Here is a 14991-nt window from a genome sequence, read left to right on the forward strand (position 1 = left end):
CTACTCTCTCACTTTGTCCCAGCTTACCCTTCCCCCTCCCTGTGTCCTCAAGTCCATTCTCTATGTCTGTGTCTTTATTCCTGTCCTGCCCCTAGGTTTATCAGAACCTTTTTTTTTTTTTTTAGATTCCATATATATGTGTTAGCATATGATATTTGTTTTTCTCTTTCTGACTTACTTCACTCCGTAGGACAGCCTCTAGGTCCATCCACCTCACTACAAATAACTCAGTTTCGTTTCTTTTTATGTCTGAGTAATATTCCATTGTATATATGTACCACATCTTCTTTATCCATTCACCTATTGATGGACACTTAGGTGGTTTCCATGTCCTGGCTATTGTAAATAGAGCTGCAGTGAACATTGTGGTACATGACTCTTTTTGAATTATCGTTTTCTCAGGGTATGTGCCCAGTAGTGGGATTGCTGGGTCCTATGGTAGTTCTATTTTTAGTTTTTTAAGGAACCTCCATACTGTTCTCCATAGTGGCTGTATCAATTTACATTCCCACCAACAGTGCAACAGGGTTCCCTTTTCTCCACACCCTCTCCAACATTTATTGTTTGTAGATTTTTTGATGATGGCCAGTCAGACTGGTGTGAGGTGATACCTCATTGTAGTTTTGATTTGCATTTCTCTAATGATTAGGGATGTTGAACATCCTTTCATCTGTTTGTTGGCAATCTGTATATCTCCTTTGGAGAAATGTCTGTTTAGGTCTATTTAGGTCACAGCCTCCCTGGAGGGTAGCTGTGGAGAGTGACCTGTGCTTGCTCGCAGGCTTCTTGGTGGCGGCAGCAGCAGCCTTAGCATCTCATGCCCGTCTCTGGTTTCCGCGCTGTTAGCCGCGCCTCACGCCAGTCGCTGGAGCTCCTTTAAGCGGTGCTCTGAATCCCCTCTCCTCCCGCACCAGGAAACAAAGAGGCAAGAAAGTCTCTTGCCTCTTCGGCAGGTCCAGACTCTTTCCCAGACTCCCTCCCGGCTAGCCCTGGCGCACTAACCCCTTCAGGCTGTGTTCACGCCGCCAACCCCAGTCCTCTCCCTGAGCGCTCCGACCAGCCCGAGCCTCAACTCCCAGCCCCGCCCGCCCCGGCGGGTGAGCAGACAAGCTTCTCGGGCTGGTGAGTGCCGGCTGGCCCTGACCCTCTGTGCGGGAATCTCTCCGCTTTGCCATCAGCACCCCTGTTGCTGTGCTCTCCTCCGCGTCTCCGAAAGCTTCCCCCCTCCGCCACCCGCAGTCTCCGCCTGCGAAGGGGCTTCTAGTATGTGGAAACCTTTCCTCCTTCACGGCTCCCTCCCACTGGTGCAGGTCCTGTCCCTATTCTTTTGTCTCTGTTTTTTCTTTTGCCCTACCCAGGTACGTGGGGAGTTTCTTGCCTTTTGGGAGGTCTGAGGTCTTCTGCCAGCGTTCAGTGGGTGTTCTATAGGAGTTGTTCCACATGTAAATGTATTTCTGATGTATCTGTGGGGAGGAAGGTGATCTCCACGTCTTACTCCTCTGCCACCTTGAAGGACTCCCTCCAGTACTTTAAATATATCATGCCACTCCCTTCTGGCCTGCAACATTTCTGTAGAAAAATCAGCTGATAGCCTTATGGGGGTTCCATTGTATATGCCTCTTTGTTTTTCTCTTTCTGTCTTTAAAATTCTCTGTTTAAGTTTTGCCATTTTAATGATGATATGTCTTGGTATGCGTCTGTTTGGATACATCTTATTCAGTACCCTCTGTTCTTTCTGTACATGGATATCTGTTTCTTTCTTCAAGTTTGGGAAGTTTTCAGCCATAGTTTCATCAAATACATTTTCAACCCCTTCTCTTTCCTTTCTTCTGGGACCTCTATAATGCAAATGTTGTACACTCAATGTTATCTCAGAGATCTCTTAAACTATTCTAATTTTTAAATTTGTTTTTCTTTTCACTGTTCTGATCAAGTGATTTCCATTATCTAACTTCCAGATTACTTATGCTTTCTTCTGTATTACTTAGTCTTGTATATATTCCTTTTAGTGTGTTTTTCATTTCAGTTATTTTATTCTTCAGTTCGGATTGGTTCTTTTTTATATTTTCTAGTTCCTTGTTAAAATTCTGTGTTCTTCTACTCTTTTCCCTAATTCAGTTAGCATTCTTGTCATTAATGCTTTAAATACTTTATCTGGTAAATTGTTTATTTCTGTTTTATTATGTATTTTTGAGGGGTTTTCTCTTGCTCTTTCAGTTGAGACCAATTCCTCTGTCTTCTCATTTGCTTAACTTTCTCTGTCTCTAATGAATTTAGGGGAAACAGTGACCTATTGCAGTCTTCAAGGAGTGTCCTTACATGGGAGCATCCGTGTATAGTCTGTGTGTGCCCAGTGCCTTTGGTGGGAGAGCTGGATTTGACATGAATGCAAGTCACATTTTTCCTCATGGTGTGCTGGTAGGGGGATGGGGGATGGGGGATGGGGGATTGGGGATGGGGTCAGATCCAAAGTTGCTGGAACAGAAGCCCTGAAATTTGGGTACAAGGTGGCTCCATTCCCTTCAAGTATGTGCTCTCCCCTCTCTCAGCTTTGGCACCCCTGCCCCAGAGGAGAGCAGTGCTGGAGCAATAGGGGCCCATGTGGGCTCATGATGGGGCATGGGCTGCAGAAGGTTGGCTATAGACAGAGGTCCAGGCTGTCTCTGGTGTGCTGCCTGTGTAGTGCCAGCAGTGGCTGCCCCCTCCCTGCCCAGATGCTGCCCCAGATCTGAGTCACCTCTGTGTTCCAAGGTCTACCACTTTCCTCAGTCTTGGCAGCCCTATATCCAGTGCAGAGCTGTGACATGAAATAAGCAAGGCTGGAACAATCGAGAGGCTCAGGCTGGGGCAGATGCTAGGCTGGTCGCAGAAAACCCGGCAGCCACTAGTGCGGTCTCACTCTGCCCTCTCCACGCTGCCTCAGGAGCAAGCCGGAGGATGCACACTCTTCACGAGCTGAGTTCAGGCTTCCCACAGCCCCCCTGTTAGTCTCAGTAGCCCTCCAACCAGCCAAGAGGGCTTTTCTGCCTTTTGTCAGACCTCAGGCCTGTGGAGCCCAATATGTGACTTGAACTGCCCATGCCCCAGGGAGGATGTCTGCCCATGTAACCTCCCTTTTCCTGTGAGTCCCCTCCCATGGTCACAGGTCCTAACCTGATAATTTCTCTGCTCTTCTACCCAATTACATGTGAAATCTTTCTTATAGCCTTGGTTGTATCAGAGCCTTTCTACCATTTTCCAGTTAGTTTTCAGTGAGAATAGTCCCACATGTAAATGTATTTTTGATGTGTTCGTGGGGAGAGGTGACTTCTATATCTTCTTATTCCTTTGTCTTGATTGATCTCCCCTTGTTGATTTTTTTTTTAAATTGTATACTTAGAGTAATATAAATATATTACTTTGCTTTTCGTGTTAAGCACTATGTACCATTTAGAATTATAAACCTGAAGGACAGAGCGAACATTTAGGAAAACATAATGTGTCTTACTAGAAACAGTATTGACTTGGAATATAAGATAGCCTTTTGACAAAAATGTGTGCAAATAAACTTTTTGCCACAAGAGCTTTGAAAATATAGTCAATGACCTTGGAATAGTCTTCTTGTGGACTCTTCAGTGTATCCTCAAATTCAGGGCATTTGAATCATAAAGTGGGTAAAATGGTGTCAATTTTAATTTAATTTAGTTCCACATACATTTTTTGAGCAATCACTGTGATATGCATGTGTTATATTGGACACGCAACTTACGTCGTCTAGAGGAAAATGTATGAGGCACAAGAAGGAGGCTTCAGTTCAGGTTCCTCAAATAACTAGTTGTCTGGGCCTCAGTTTCTTATTCTCTGAGATGTAGACAGCATGACCAAAATGTTAGTAGTTTCTTATTTCCTGCTCAGTTTGCTTCAAGTTTCTATTATGAATGAATATTTGAGTATATATGTGTATTTGTAAATATGTATGTATATATCTGTATGCACATACACACACATATAAATGTTATATGGCAACTCAAGTTTTCCTAAACATTTTACACAAATTAAGTTTTATGTTTTTATTCCTTTTTATTTTTTGGCATAGTGTATGCTAGTATTTATCTACAAATTATATTTCTTTTCTGGGTATAAAATGTAGTATCTTCTTTCTCTCAGGGATTTTTCTCACTGAAATTAACTTATGAAACATGAGGGCATCAGGGCACACTGCTGAGTCAGGCGTCTCCCAGTGTGTTCACAGTCTTGCTGGGCTTATGTTTATTTAACGGGGTATCCTTAATTACCAAGCATGTTTGCAGGTTGCAAGGAACCTAGGAATATGTATAAGGAAATTAGACAAGTGTCATTAATATTTGATCTATATGATCTTCCAAAAGTATCTCTCAGTTACTTTGCAGTTTCAAATATAGGGATAAATCCTTCTGCCTCATAAAGAGAGTGAAACAAATACTTAGGAAATTTTCTTTCTTCTTTTTTCCAACTTATCCTATCCGTAAAGGAACATCAAACTTCTGCCTTTTCAGGAACTGATTATCCAGTGGTAAATTATTCCTGACCTTTGATCTACTCTTTTTATTTTTCTTCTCTTCTTCTTTTCATATTTGATACCCACTGGTATTTCTATACAGAGTGTGTAGGATGAAATCTAAACCAGTTTACATGGTATTTTTCAAAAGGTTTACTCTGGAGGCAATTATTACTGTCAATTTAATGGACATTTAAAAACTATATGTGTTATTCATACTATCAATGTCCCATTAGCTTATTTTAAATGTTTAGAATCAGCTGTATCAAGAGATTTTTTTAAAAACTGCAACTATGCATGCACAAAGATAATGACTGCTCATCACCACCTGGCCAGCACACATTTTTACCAAGGCTCTGATTTCAACGTTGAGCTGAGGATAGATGAAAACAAAAAAAAGCTCAAACACATGGGAATATTTTTAGGCAAGCAAATATCAGAGAGGTTAAGTCTGAGACAGATAAGAAGGGGCTTCAGTTAAAGGGTTTAGTTGCTTGAAATACTGACCTCTCAAGCACCCTTTATATCCACGTGAGAGAAGATTTTACTAATTACACAGGCTAACAGCTCATTAAGAATACAGCATAGGGGGAGATCTTCAAGATGGCGGAAGAGTAAGACGTGGAGATCACCTTCCTCCCCACAAATACATCAGAAATACATCTACACGTGGAACATCTCCTACAGAACACCTACTGAATGCTGGCAGAAGACCTCAGACCTCCCAAAAGGCAAGAAACTCCCCACGTACCTGGGTAGGGCAAAAGAAAAAAAGAATAAACAGAGACAAAAGAATAGGGACGGGACCCGCACCAGTGGGAGGGAGCTGTGAAGGAGGAAACGTTTCCACACACTAGGAAGCTCCTTCGCGGGCGAAGTCTGCGAGTGGCAGAGGGGGGAAGCTTCGGAGCCGCGGAGGAGAGCGCAGCCACAGACAGGGATGCGGAGGGCAAAGCGGAGAGATTCCCGCACAAAGGATCAGGGCCGACCGGCACTCACCAGGCCTAGAGGCTCGTCTGCTCACCGGCGGGGCGGGCAGGGCTGGGAGCTGAGGCTCCGGCTATGGTCGGAGCGCAGGGAGAGGACTGGGGTTGGCGGCGTGAACACAGCCTGCAGGGGGTTAGTGCGCCACGGCTAGCCGGGAGGGAGTCCGGGGAAAAGTCTGGACCTGCTGAAGAGGCAAGAGACTTTTTCTTGCGTCTTTGTTTCCTGGTGCGGGAGGAGAGGGGATTCAGAGCGCCGCTTAAAGGAGCTCCAGAGATGGGCGTGAGCTGCGGCTATCAGCGCGGACACCAGAGACGGGCATGAGACGCTAAGGCTGCTGCTGCTGCTGCCACCAAGAAGCCTGTGTGCGAGCACAGGTCACTACCCACACCTCCCCTCCCGGGAGCCTGTGCAGCCCGCCACTGCCAGGGTCCCGGGATACAGGGACAACTTCCCCCGGAGAATGCACGGCGCGCCTCAAGCTGGTGCAACGTCACGCTGGCCTCTGCTGCCGCAGGCTCGCCAGGCACTCCGTGCCCCTCCCTTCCCCCGGGCCTGAGTGAGCCAGAGCCCTCGAATCAGCGGCTCCTTTAACCCCATCCTGTCTGAGCCAAGAACAGACGCCCTCAGGCGACCTACACGCAGAGACGGGGCCAAATCCAAAGCTGAACCCCGGGAGCTGTGAGAACAAAGAAGAGAAAGGGAAATCTCTCCCAGCAGCCTCAGGAGCAGTGGAGAAAAACTCCACAATCAACTTGATGTACCTGCAAATGTGGAATACCTGAATAGACAACGAATCAGACCAAATTGAGGAGGTGGACTGTGGGAGCAACGATATATATATTTTTTTCCTCTTTCTCTTTTTGTGAGTGTGTATGTGTATGCGTCTTTGTGTGATTTTCTCTGTGTAGCTTTGCTTTTACCATTTGTCCTATGGATCTGTTTATTTATTTATTATTATTATTTTTAGTATAGTTTTAACGCTTGTTATCATTGGTGGATTCGTTTTTTGGTTTGGTTGCTCTCCTCTTTCTTTTTTTCTTGTCTTTACTAGTTTTTAATTTTTTTATTTTTAATAATTATTTTTTATTTTAATAACTTTATTTTATTTTATTTTTCTTTCTTTCTTTCTTTTTTTCTCCCTTTTATTCTGAACCGTGTCGCTGACAGGGTCTTGGTGCTCCAGCTGGGTGTCAGACCTGTACCTCTGAGGTAGGAGAGCCGAGTTCCGGACATTGGTCCACCAGAGACTTCCCGGCTCCACATAATATCAAATGACGAAAGCTCTCCCAGAGATCTCCATCTCAACGCTAAGACCCAGCTCCACTCAATGACCAGCAAGCTACCGTGCTGGACACCCTGTGCCAAACAACTAGCAAGACAGGAAAAAAAAAACACCCATTAGCGGAGAGGCTGTCTAAAATCATAATAAGGTCACAGACACCCCGAAACACAACACCAGATGCAGTCCTGCCGAAAGACAAGATCCAGCCTCATCCACCAGAATGAAATCAAATGAAAATAAGGAAACACATGCTTTAAATGATACATTAAACAAGATGGACTTAATTGATATTTATAGGACATTCTATCCAAAAACAACAGAATACACTTTCTTCTCAAGTGCTCATGGAACATTCTCCAGGATAGATCATATCTTGGGTCACAAATCAAGTGCTGGTAAATTTAAGAAAATTGAAATTGTATCAAGTATCTTTTCCAACCACAACACTATAAGACTAGATATCAATTACAGGAAATAATCTGTAAAAAATACAAACACATGGAGGCTAAACAATACACTACTTAATAACCAAGAGATCACTGAAGAAATCAAAGAGGAAATAAAAAACTACCTAGAAACAAATGACAATGAAAGCACGATGACCCAAACCCTATGGGATGCAGCAAAAGCAGTTCTAAGAGGGAAGTATATAGGAATACCATCCTACCTCAAGAAACATCTCAAAAAAGCAACCTAACTTTACATAGAAAGCAGTTAGAGAAAGAAGAACAAAGATACCCCCAGAGTTAGCAGCAGGAAAGAAATCATAAGATCAGATCAGAAATAAATGACAAAGAAATGAAGGAAACAGTAGCAAAGATCAATAAAACTAAAACCTGGTTCTTTGAGAAGATAAACAAAATTGATAAACCGTTAGCTACACGCATCAAGAAAAAAAGGGAGGAGACTCAAATCAATAGAATTAGAAATGAAAAAGAAGTAACAACTGACACTGCAGAAATAAAAAGTATCATGAGAGATTACTACAAGCAACTAAATGCCAATAAAATGGACAACCTGGAAGAAATGGACAAATTCTTAGAAATGCACAACCTGCCAAGACTGAATCAGGAAGAAATAGAAAATATGAACAGACCAATCACGAGCCCTGAAATTGAAACTGATTAAAAATATTGCAGCAAACAAAAGCCCAGGACCAGATGGCTTCACAGGTGAATTCTGTCAACATTTAGAGAAGAGTTAACATCTATCCTTCTCAAGCTCTTCCAAAATAGAGCAGAGGGAGGAACACTCCCAAACTCATTCTACAAGGCCACCATCACCCTGATACCAAAACCAGACAAGGATGTCACAAAAAAACAGAAAACTACAGACCAATATCACTGTTAATCATAGATGGAAAAATCCTCAACAAAATACTAGCAAACAGAATCAAACAGTACACTAAAAGGATCATATACCATGATCTAGTGGGTTTTATCCCAGGAATGCAAGGATTCTTCAATATACTCAAATCAATCAATGTAATGCACCATATTAACAAATTGAAGAATAAAAAGCATATGATCATCTCAAGTGATGCAGAAAAAGTTTTCAAAAAATTCAACACCAATTTATGATAAAAACCCTCCAGAAAGTAGGCATAGAGAGAACTTACCTCAAAATAAAGTCTGTATATGACAAACCCACAGCCAACATTGTTCTCAGTGGTGAAAAACTGAAACCATTTCCTCTAAAATCAGGAACAAGACAAGGTTGCCCACTCTCACCACTATTATTCAACATAGTTTTTTAAGTTTTAGCCACAGCAATCAGGGAAGAAAAAGAAATAAAAGAATCCAAATCGGAAAGGAAGTAAAACTCACTGTTTGCAGATGACATGATACTATACATGAAGAATCCTAAAGATGCCACCAGAAAACTACTAGAGCTAATCAATGAATTTGGTAAAGTAGCAGGATACAAAATTAATGCACAGAAATGTCTTGCCTTCCTCTATAATAATGATGAAAAATCTGAAATAGAAATTAAGGAAACACTCTCATTTACCATTGCAACAAAAAGAATAAAATACCTAGGAATAAGCCTACCTAAGGAAGCCAAAGATGTGTATGCAGAAAACTATAAGATACTGATGAAAGAAATTAAAGATAATACAAAAAGATGGAGAGATATACCATGTTCTTGGATTGGAAGAATCAACATTGTTAAAGTGACTATATAACCCAAAGCAGTCTACAGATTCAGTGCAATCCCTATCAAACTACCACTGGCATTTTTCACAGAACTAGAACAAAAAATTTCACAATTTGTGTGGAAACACAAAAGACCCTGAATAGCAAAAGCAATCTTGAGTAAGAAAAACAGAGCTGGAAGAATCAGGCTCCCTGACTTTAGACTATACTACAGTAATCAAGACTGTATGGTACTGGCACAAAAACAGAAATTTAGATCAATGGAACAGGATAGAAAGCCCAGAGATAAACCCACACACATATGGTCACCTTATTTTTGATGAAGGAGGCAAGAATATACAATGGAGAAAAGACAACCTCTTCAATAAGTGATGCTAGGAAAACTGGACAGCTACAGGTAAAAGAATGAAATTAGAACACTCCCTAACACCATACACAAAATTAAACTCAAAATAGATTAAAGACCTAAATGTAAGGCCAGACACTCTAAAACTCTTAGAGGAAAACATAGGCAGAACACTCTATAACATAAATCACAGCAAGATCCTTTTTGACCCACCTCCTAGAGAAAGGGAAATAAAAACAAAAATAAACAAACGGGACCTAATGAAACTTAAAACCTTTTGCACAGCAAAGGAAATCATAAGATGAAAAGGCAACCTTCAGAATGGGAGAAAATATTTGTAAATGAAGCAACTGACAAAGGATTAATCTCCAAAATATACAAGCAGCTCATGCAGCTCAATATCAAAAACACAAACAACCCAGTCCAAAAATGGGGAGAAGACCGAAAGTGTCATTTCTCCAAAGAAGATATACAGATTGCCAACAAACACATGAAAGGATGCTCAACATCACTAATCATTATAGAAATGCAAATCAAAAGTACAATGAGGTATCACCTCACACTGCTGAGAGAGTGGCATGGACATGTATATACTGCCAAATGTAAATAGGTAATGGGAAGCAGCTGCATAGCACAGGGAGATCAGCTCGGTGCTTTGTGACCACCTAGAGGGGTGGGATAGGGAGGGTGGGAGGGAGACGCAAGAGGGAGGAGATATAGGGATATATGTATATGTATAGCTGATTCACTTTGTTTTAAAGCAGAAACTAACACACCATTGTAAAGCAATTATACTCCAATAAAGATGTTAAAAAATAAGAAATAGTACTAACACCTTGAAAAAAGAGAAAATACAGCATAAAGAAGATCAGTTATGAAGTCAAAAAGGTGAAAAAGAGAAGTGGAGCCACAGTAAACTAAATGCAGGTTCCCTGATTTATGGGGTTTTTTTATCATGTGCAATGTGGATTAAGTGGACTGAGTTGCTAGGTACCAGATATAAGCCAAAGAAAAGACATTGGCCCAGGGTGGCCATATGAGTATTGATGGGGAACAATAATAATAATACAGTGCCAGGCAGTCTAGTGGTTAAAGTTTAAAATTTTCAGGAGTATAGCATTTTTGCAATGTAGCAATCATATTGATACACAATATCTTTCCTCTTTTTCCTAGAAATAAAGTACTAAGTCAGAAATGTAAGATTCTGATATAATCGGAGATATTACTGAGGTAAATGTGTAATTTTGAGGACAAGAGAAGTGCTTCTAAAAGGATTTCTTAATACCAGTAGTTTGAACTATATGTAGTAATATAAGCTATATTTGTCAAACTCCTACAGAATTTGCCATTTAGACATATTTATGATAATAAGATCCACTGTACTTAACCCAGTCTTTAAAATCTTAAGTGAAAATTGGGTTCCTTGAGATATTAGTACTGAGTGAACGTTCAGGATCAGATTCATGTACAAGAATGAGATAGTTCACCCATATCAGACACAGGCAATTAAGAAGCACAAAGGAGAAAGAGATTATTGGAAATTCTGTATGCTCCCCCGCCCCCCAAGCCCTTTCTTCCCACATTGGACATACATGCACATTCTGTCTCCAAAAAAGATTTTGTAGGCTTACCTACAAAACAGAGAGAGCATTTACATTATGAAACATCTCCATTTTTGCCCTAGAAAGTGTAAAGCTTTAGGACATTTTGCAGGGAGCCATAAACCATTAATCCATAGATTCGGAGTTTGTTTACTACTCCAGTTAACAACTACTAATAATAATTCTTTAGGCCGGGACAAACTGCTAAGGGCTTTTATAGATAAGACTCTTCTTCCTAGTAAACATTACTAATCTCTTTACCTGGGATTCCAGTTGACAAGGGCATTAGACTCATTTACCTCCTTTTTTTTCTCCCCCTGGGCTGCTCCCTCTACCCCCCCACACACACACATCAGAAAATGGGGGAATAGATCCTAGACCAGCTGCTTTAATAAATCTTTTTCTCCCCAAATACTAATCAATGAAATATAATTGAGTCAGATTTACAAAAACATTTTCCAAAGCCTGTAAATATTCAAGCATATAATGAAATTTTGCAACCCTTGTAAACTTTAGTTAAACAAAAAAAACAAAAGACGGAGAAGCATGCCTATAATTTCTAGTAGAACTAGAAACCTTCCAAAATTAGAGAATGAAATAATCATGGAGATGATGATGATGATGGTGATAGTAATTAAGCTCTGATAATTTATCAAACACTCTTCTATATTTACTTGTATTATAAGACATAATTATTTTCTGGGGTAGAGACTATTATTTTTGCCATTTAACAGATGTAAAATGGGGGCATAGAGAAATTAAATGACTTAGCCAGGTTTGTACAGCTAGTAGATTCTGATGCCATTGATCAAATCCAGGAAGTCTGACTTCAAAATCCATGCATTGACTGTTTACTCACATATGAGAAGAGCACAGATATTTCAAATTCAATATATCTTTATTAATAAAACTGGATAATAAAAGAGAAGCTATCTTATTAGAAAATAACAGTAGAGGATCAGTTTTGTTGATTATTACTGTTACAAAAATGAAATAGATTAAATATTGACATTAATGAATAGGACTAATTTGTTTGAATGGCTGTTATGAACTCAGTGTCTTGTGATGGGCTATAAGACACAGATGAAGTAGGAGATATAGCAGACAGCATAATACCTGCCAAAAAAGACTAGAGGTTGAGTTACAGGTTATGGCAAAAGAGATATATTTAAGTATCAACATCACAGAGGTGATAATGGAAGCAGTTTACAAACTGAGGTAATTTGTCCAAATATATGTGATTATCATGCCAAAATTCTAAGTTAGAAATACTTTAGTAGAGCATGACTCACAATGTTATTTTCATTTGTAAAATCCTAAATAATGTGAAGGCTGATAAACTAAACTGAGAAAAGAATGGTAAACAAGAAAGAGAGAAGTATTACCTATATTGCCATCTGTTGGGAAAATGAACATCTGTCATGTTGAATGAAAGATGAAGCTTGGAAATTCCCAAGGAATCACAACAGCTAGAACTACTATTTAAGATCAAAAACAGACTTCAAGACTAATTTAGATATTTTAATTTGAAAAAGATATTTAAAGGAGGAAAAACAAACCTACAATAAGTTAAAAACTATGGCTTTTAAGATTTCCATACATAATTTTAGATTAAATTAGAAAGGAATTGTGCTGGAGAAAGAGTATTGTCAAAACTTGTTTCCAGAGTACGTTCTATGGTCTCTGGAAGTATCTTGTTTTTTCACTAATAGATCCATGCATGTCACAACATATGTAGGCAAAAATCCTAGCCTGGATTTAGTCTCAGTTCATACATGGCATTTTGAGTACAATTTGCTTCTTTGCGTCAAAATTTCATTTTCTGTAGAGTGGATGGGATTGGATTAAGTGATACTCAAGGCTACTTTCAATTGTACTCCTATTAATGCTGTGTATCTATTAAAAATATCCTGTTAATAATTGCATGCTTGAAAAAACATTTATTTTGTAGATGAAAATTGTGTTCCTAGAACTTCCTATTATTATTATTTTACATCTTCAAAAATCTTACATCAGTATCTTTTCTCTCCTTTAGGGTGGAGTTAGTGGGTTGACTGGAGAGCTAGAATTTGGAGAAAATGGAGGCAATCCCAATGTCCACTTTGAAATTCTTGGAACCAACTATGGAGAAGAGCTTGGCCGAGGTGTTCGCAAAGTAAGACCAGACACATTGATAAATTTTCTTTTTCCTATAGTAATATGGTTTTGTTTGATTGTTCTCCATGCAGTACAATCACGGTATGCATTAAAGTCTGTACTGTAGTTTGAGAGAGAAGAAGAGGGGGAAGAATTAGGCATTTAGATGACCTTACATACTTATCAGAAGTATTAATCAATAAATTGTATCTGTGCCTTAGAATAAAGGGAAAAAATTAAACCGATCATTGCCTACGGAGCTAGCATAATGTTCCATTCATTATAATACTAATTTTTATAAAGTAGTGAATTTAATATTTATGCAATGCATAGCTACTTGGTTTTTAGCTTGTAACATGCACAAAATCAGAATAAGAGCTTTGATAAATTTTATATATTAAGAGGGAAAGTTTACTATAAAATGTGACATTACAGTATTTCAGCATCTATGCCGTGTAATAAGTAGAAAAGAAAATGGTTTGCAGGACATGGACTCTTGTTTTATACTACAGATCACATGTAAGAAGTTGAGCGCCAATAAAGGATGTTTCATGAAATACTGGGCCAATAACTTTCTTAAGGAGAAATGTAAAAACCCTGGAGAAATGACTTTTCTACAGTTCTGATTTGCCATTTTTATATATTTTGGGTAGGGAAAAACCTAAGTTAATTGAGTGTGCATACAGAGTTCATAGCTATAAATCTGTAACTATAAAGTTGGCTGCATTGAAAGTAGAGTCTTCAGTAGATGTTTCTTTCCAGTGCTGAGGTGTAGGATGCAGAAAAGTTTATATAAATTGAAATTTAGAGTTATTCTAATGAGCAATATAAACCTCTTGGTAAATTTATGCTAGAGAAGTTGAAACTATCTTAATGTGTTTTTAATTGTTTTATAGTGAAACATAGCAAACATACAGAAAACTACATAAAGCACAAGGATAGTTTAGTGAATTATTGTAAAGGAAACACCCACTACTATGGTAAAGAAGTAGAACATATCAAGCATCCTAAAACCCCCATTATACTTCTTGTTGACATCCCTGACTTCCCTTTTCAGTAGTATCACTGTTAGTCTGAAATTTATGATATTAATTTGTTTACATTTTAGTATAATTTTATCACCTAAGTGTGCATCATTACATATTTGTTTTTCTGATATTTCAATTTATCAATGGACACAATATAGTATATATTCTTTCTTCTTGCTTTTTATATTCCTCGTTGTGTTTGTGTTATGCATTCTTGTTGTTACATGAAGTTGTTTAATCATTTATATTGCTGTATCATTTTTTTATGTATAAATGTGTCACAACTTGCTGTGGTCTGTTTCTGCTTTTAGGCTATCATAAGCAATGATATTATGAATATTCTTAGACGTATATCTTGGATATATTCTCTTGTACTTGTGCATGTATTTCTGTAGGATTTGTATCCAGGAGTAGAATTGCTGCAATACAAGAAAACATACACTGAACTTTACTAGATAATCTCAAACCTATTTTCATAGATATTTACCAATTTATATACCTCCATCAGTGCTACAAATTGAAATTGCACTAAATGTTGGTTTTGTTACACTTTTAAATTTTTATTAAGTTATTCAGTGTATAATGGTATATCTTTTTATTTCGATTTGCATTTCTGTTATTATAAAAAGATTCTGCATCTTCTGCATTTGTTTGCTCCTCGGGTTTCTTTTTGAGTTAATTGCCCATTCAGGTCCTTTGGCCATTTTCCGATTGGGTTATATTTTGTGTTTTGTTTTTTTTTTAACATCTTTATTGGAGTATAATTGCTTTACATTGCTGTTTTAGTTTCTGCTTTATAACAAAGGGAATCAGCTATACATATACATATATCCCCATATCTCCTCCCTCTTGTGTCTCCCTACGATCCTCCCTATCCCACCTCTCTAGGTGGTCACAAAGCACTGAGCTGATCTCCCTGTGCTATGCGGCTGCTTCCCA

The 14991-nt window shown here is 39.0% G+C and overlaps 1 protein-coding gene across 2 annotated transcripts in view; it reads left to right on the forward strand.

Annotated features, from left to right (window-relative positions):
- The window catches only part of GRID2 (glutamate ionotropic receptor delta type subunit 2), a 1342883-nt gene that overhangs the window by 822262 nt on the left and 505630 nt on the right, over nt 1-14991 (forward strand). For both annotated transcript variants that reach the window (XM_060011605.1, XM_060011606.1), the window contains one exon: nt 12924-13043. In XM_060011605.1, the coding sequence (XP_059867588.1) occupies nt 12924-13043 (120 nt within the window). The remainder of the gene's footprint in view (nt 1-12923; nt 13044-14991) is intronic.

The sequence above is a fragment of the Delphinus delphis genome, chromosome 5, assembly GCF_949987515.2.
Source record: "Delphinus delphis chromosome 5, mDelDel1.2, whole genome shotgun sequence".
Classification (NCBI taxonomy): domain Eukaryota; kingdom Metazoa; phylum Chordata; class Mammalia; order Artiodactyla; family Delphinidae; genus Delphinus; species Delphinus delphis.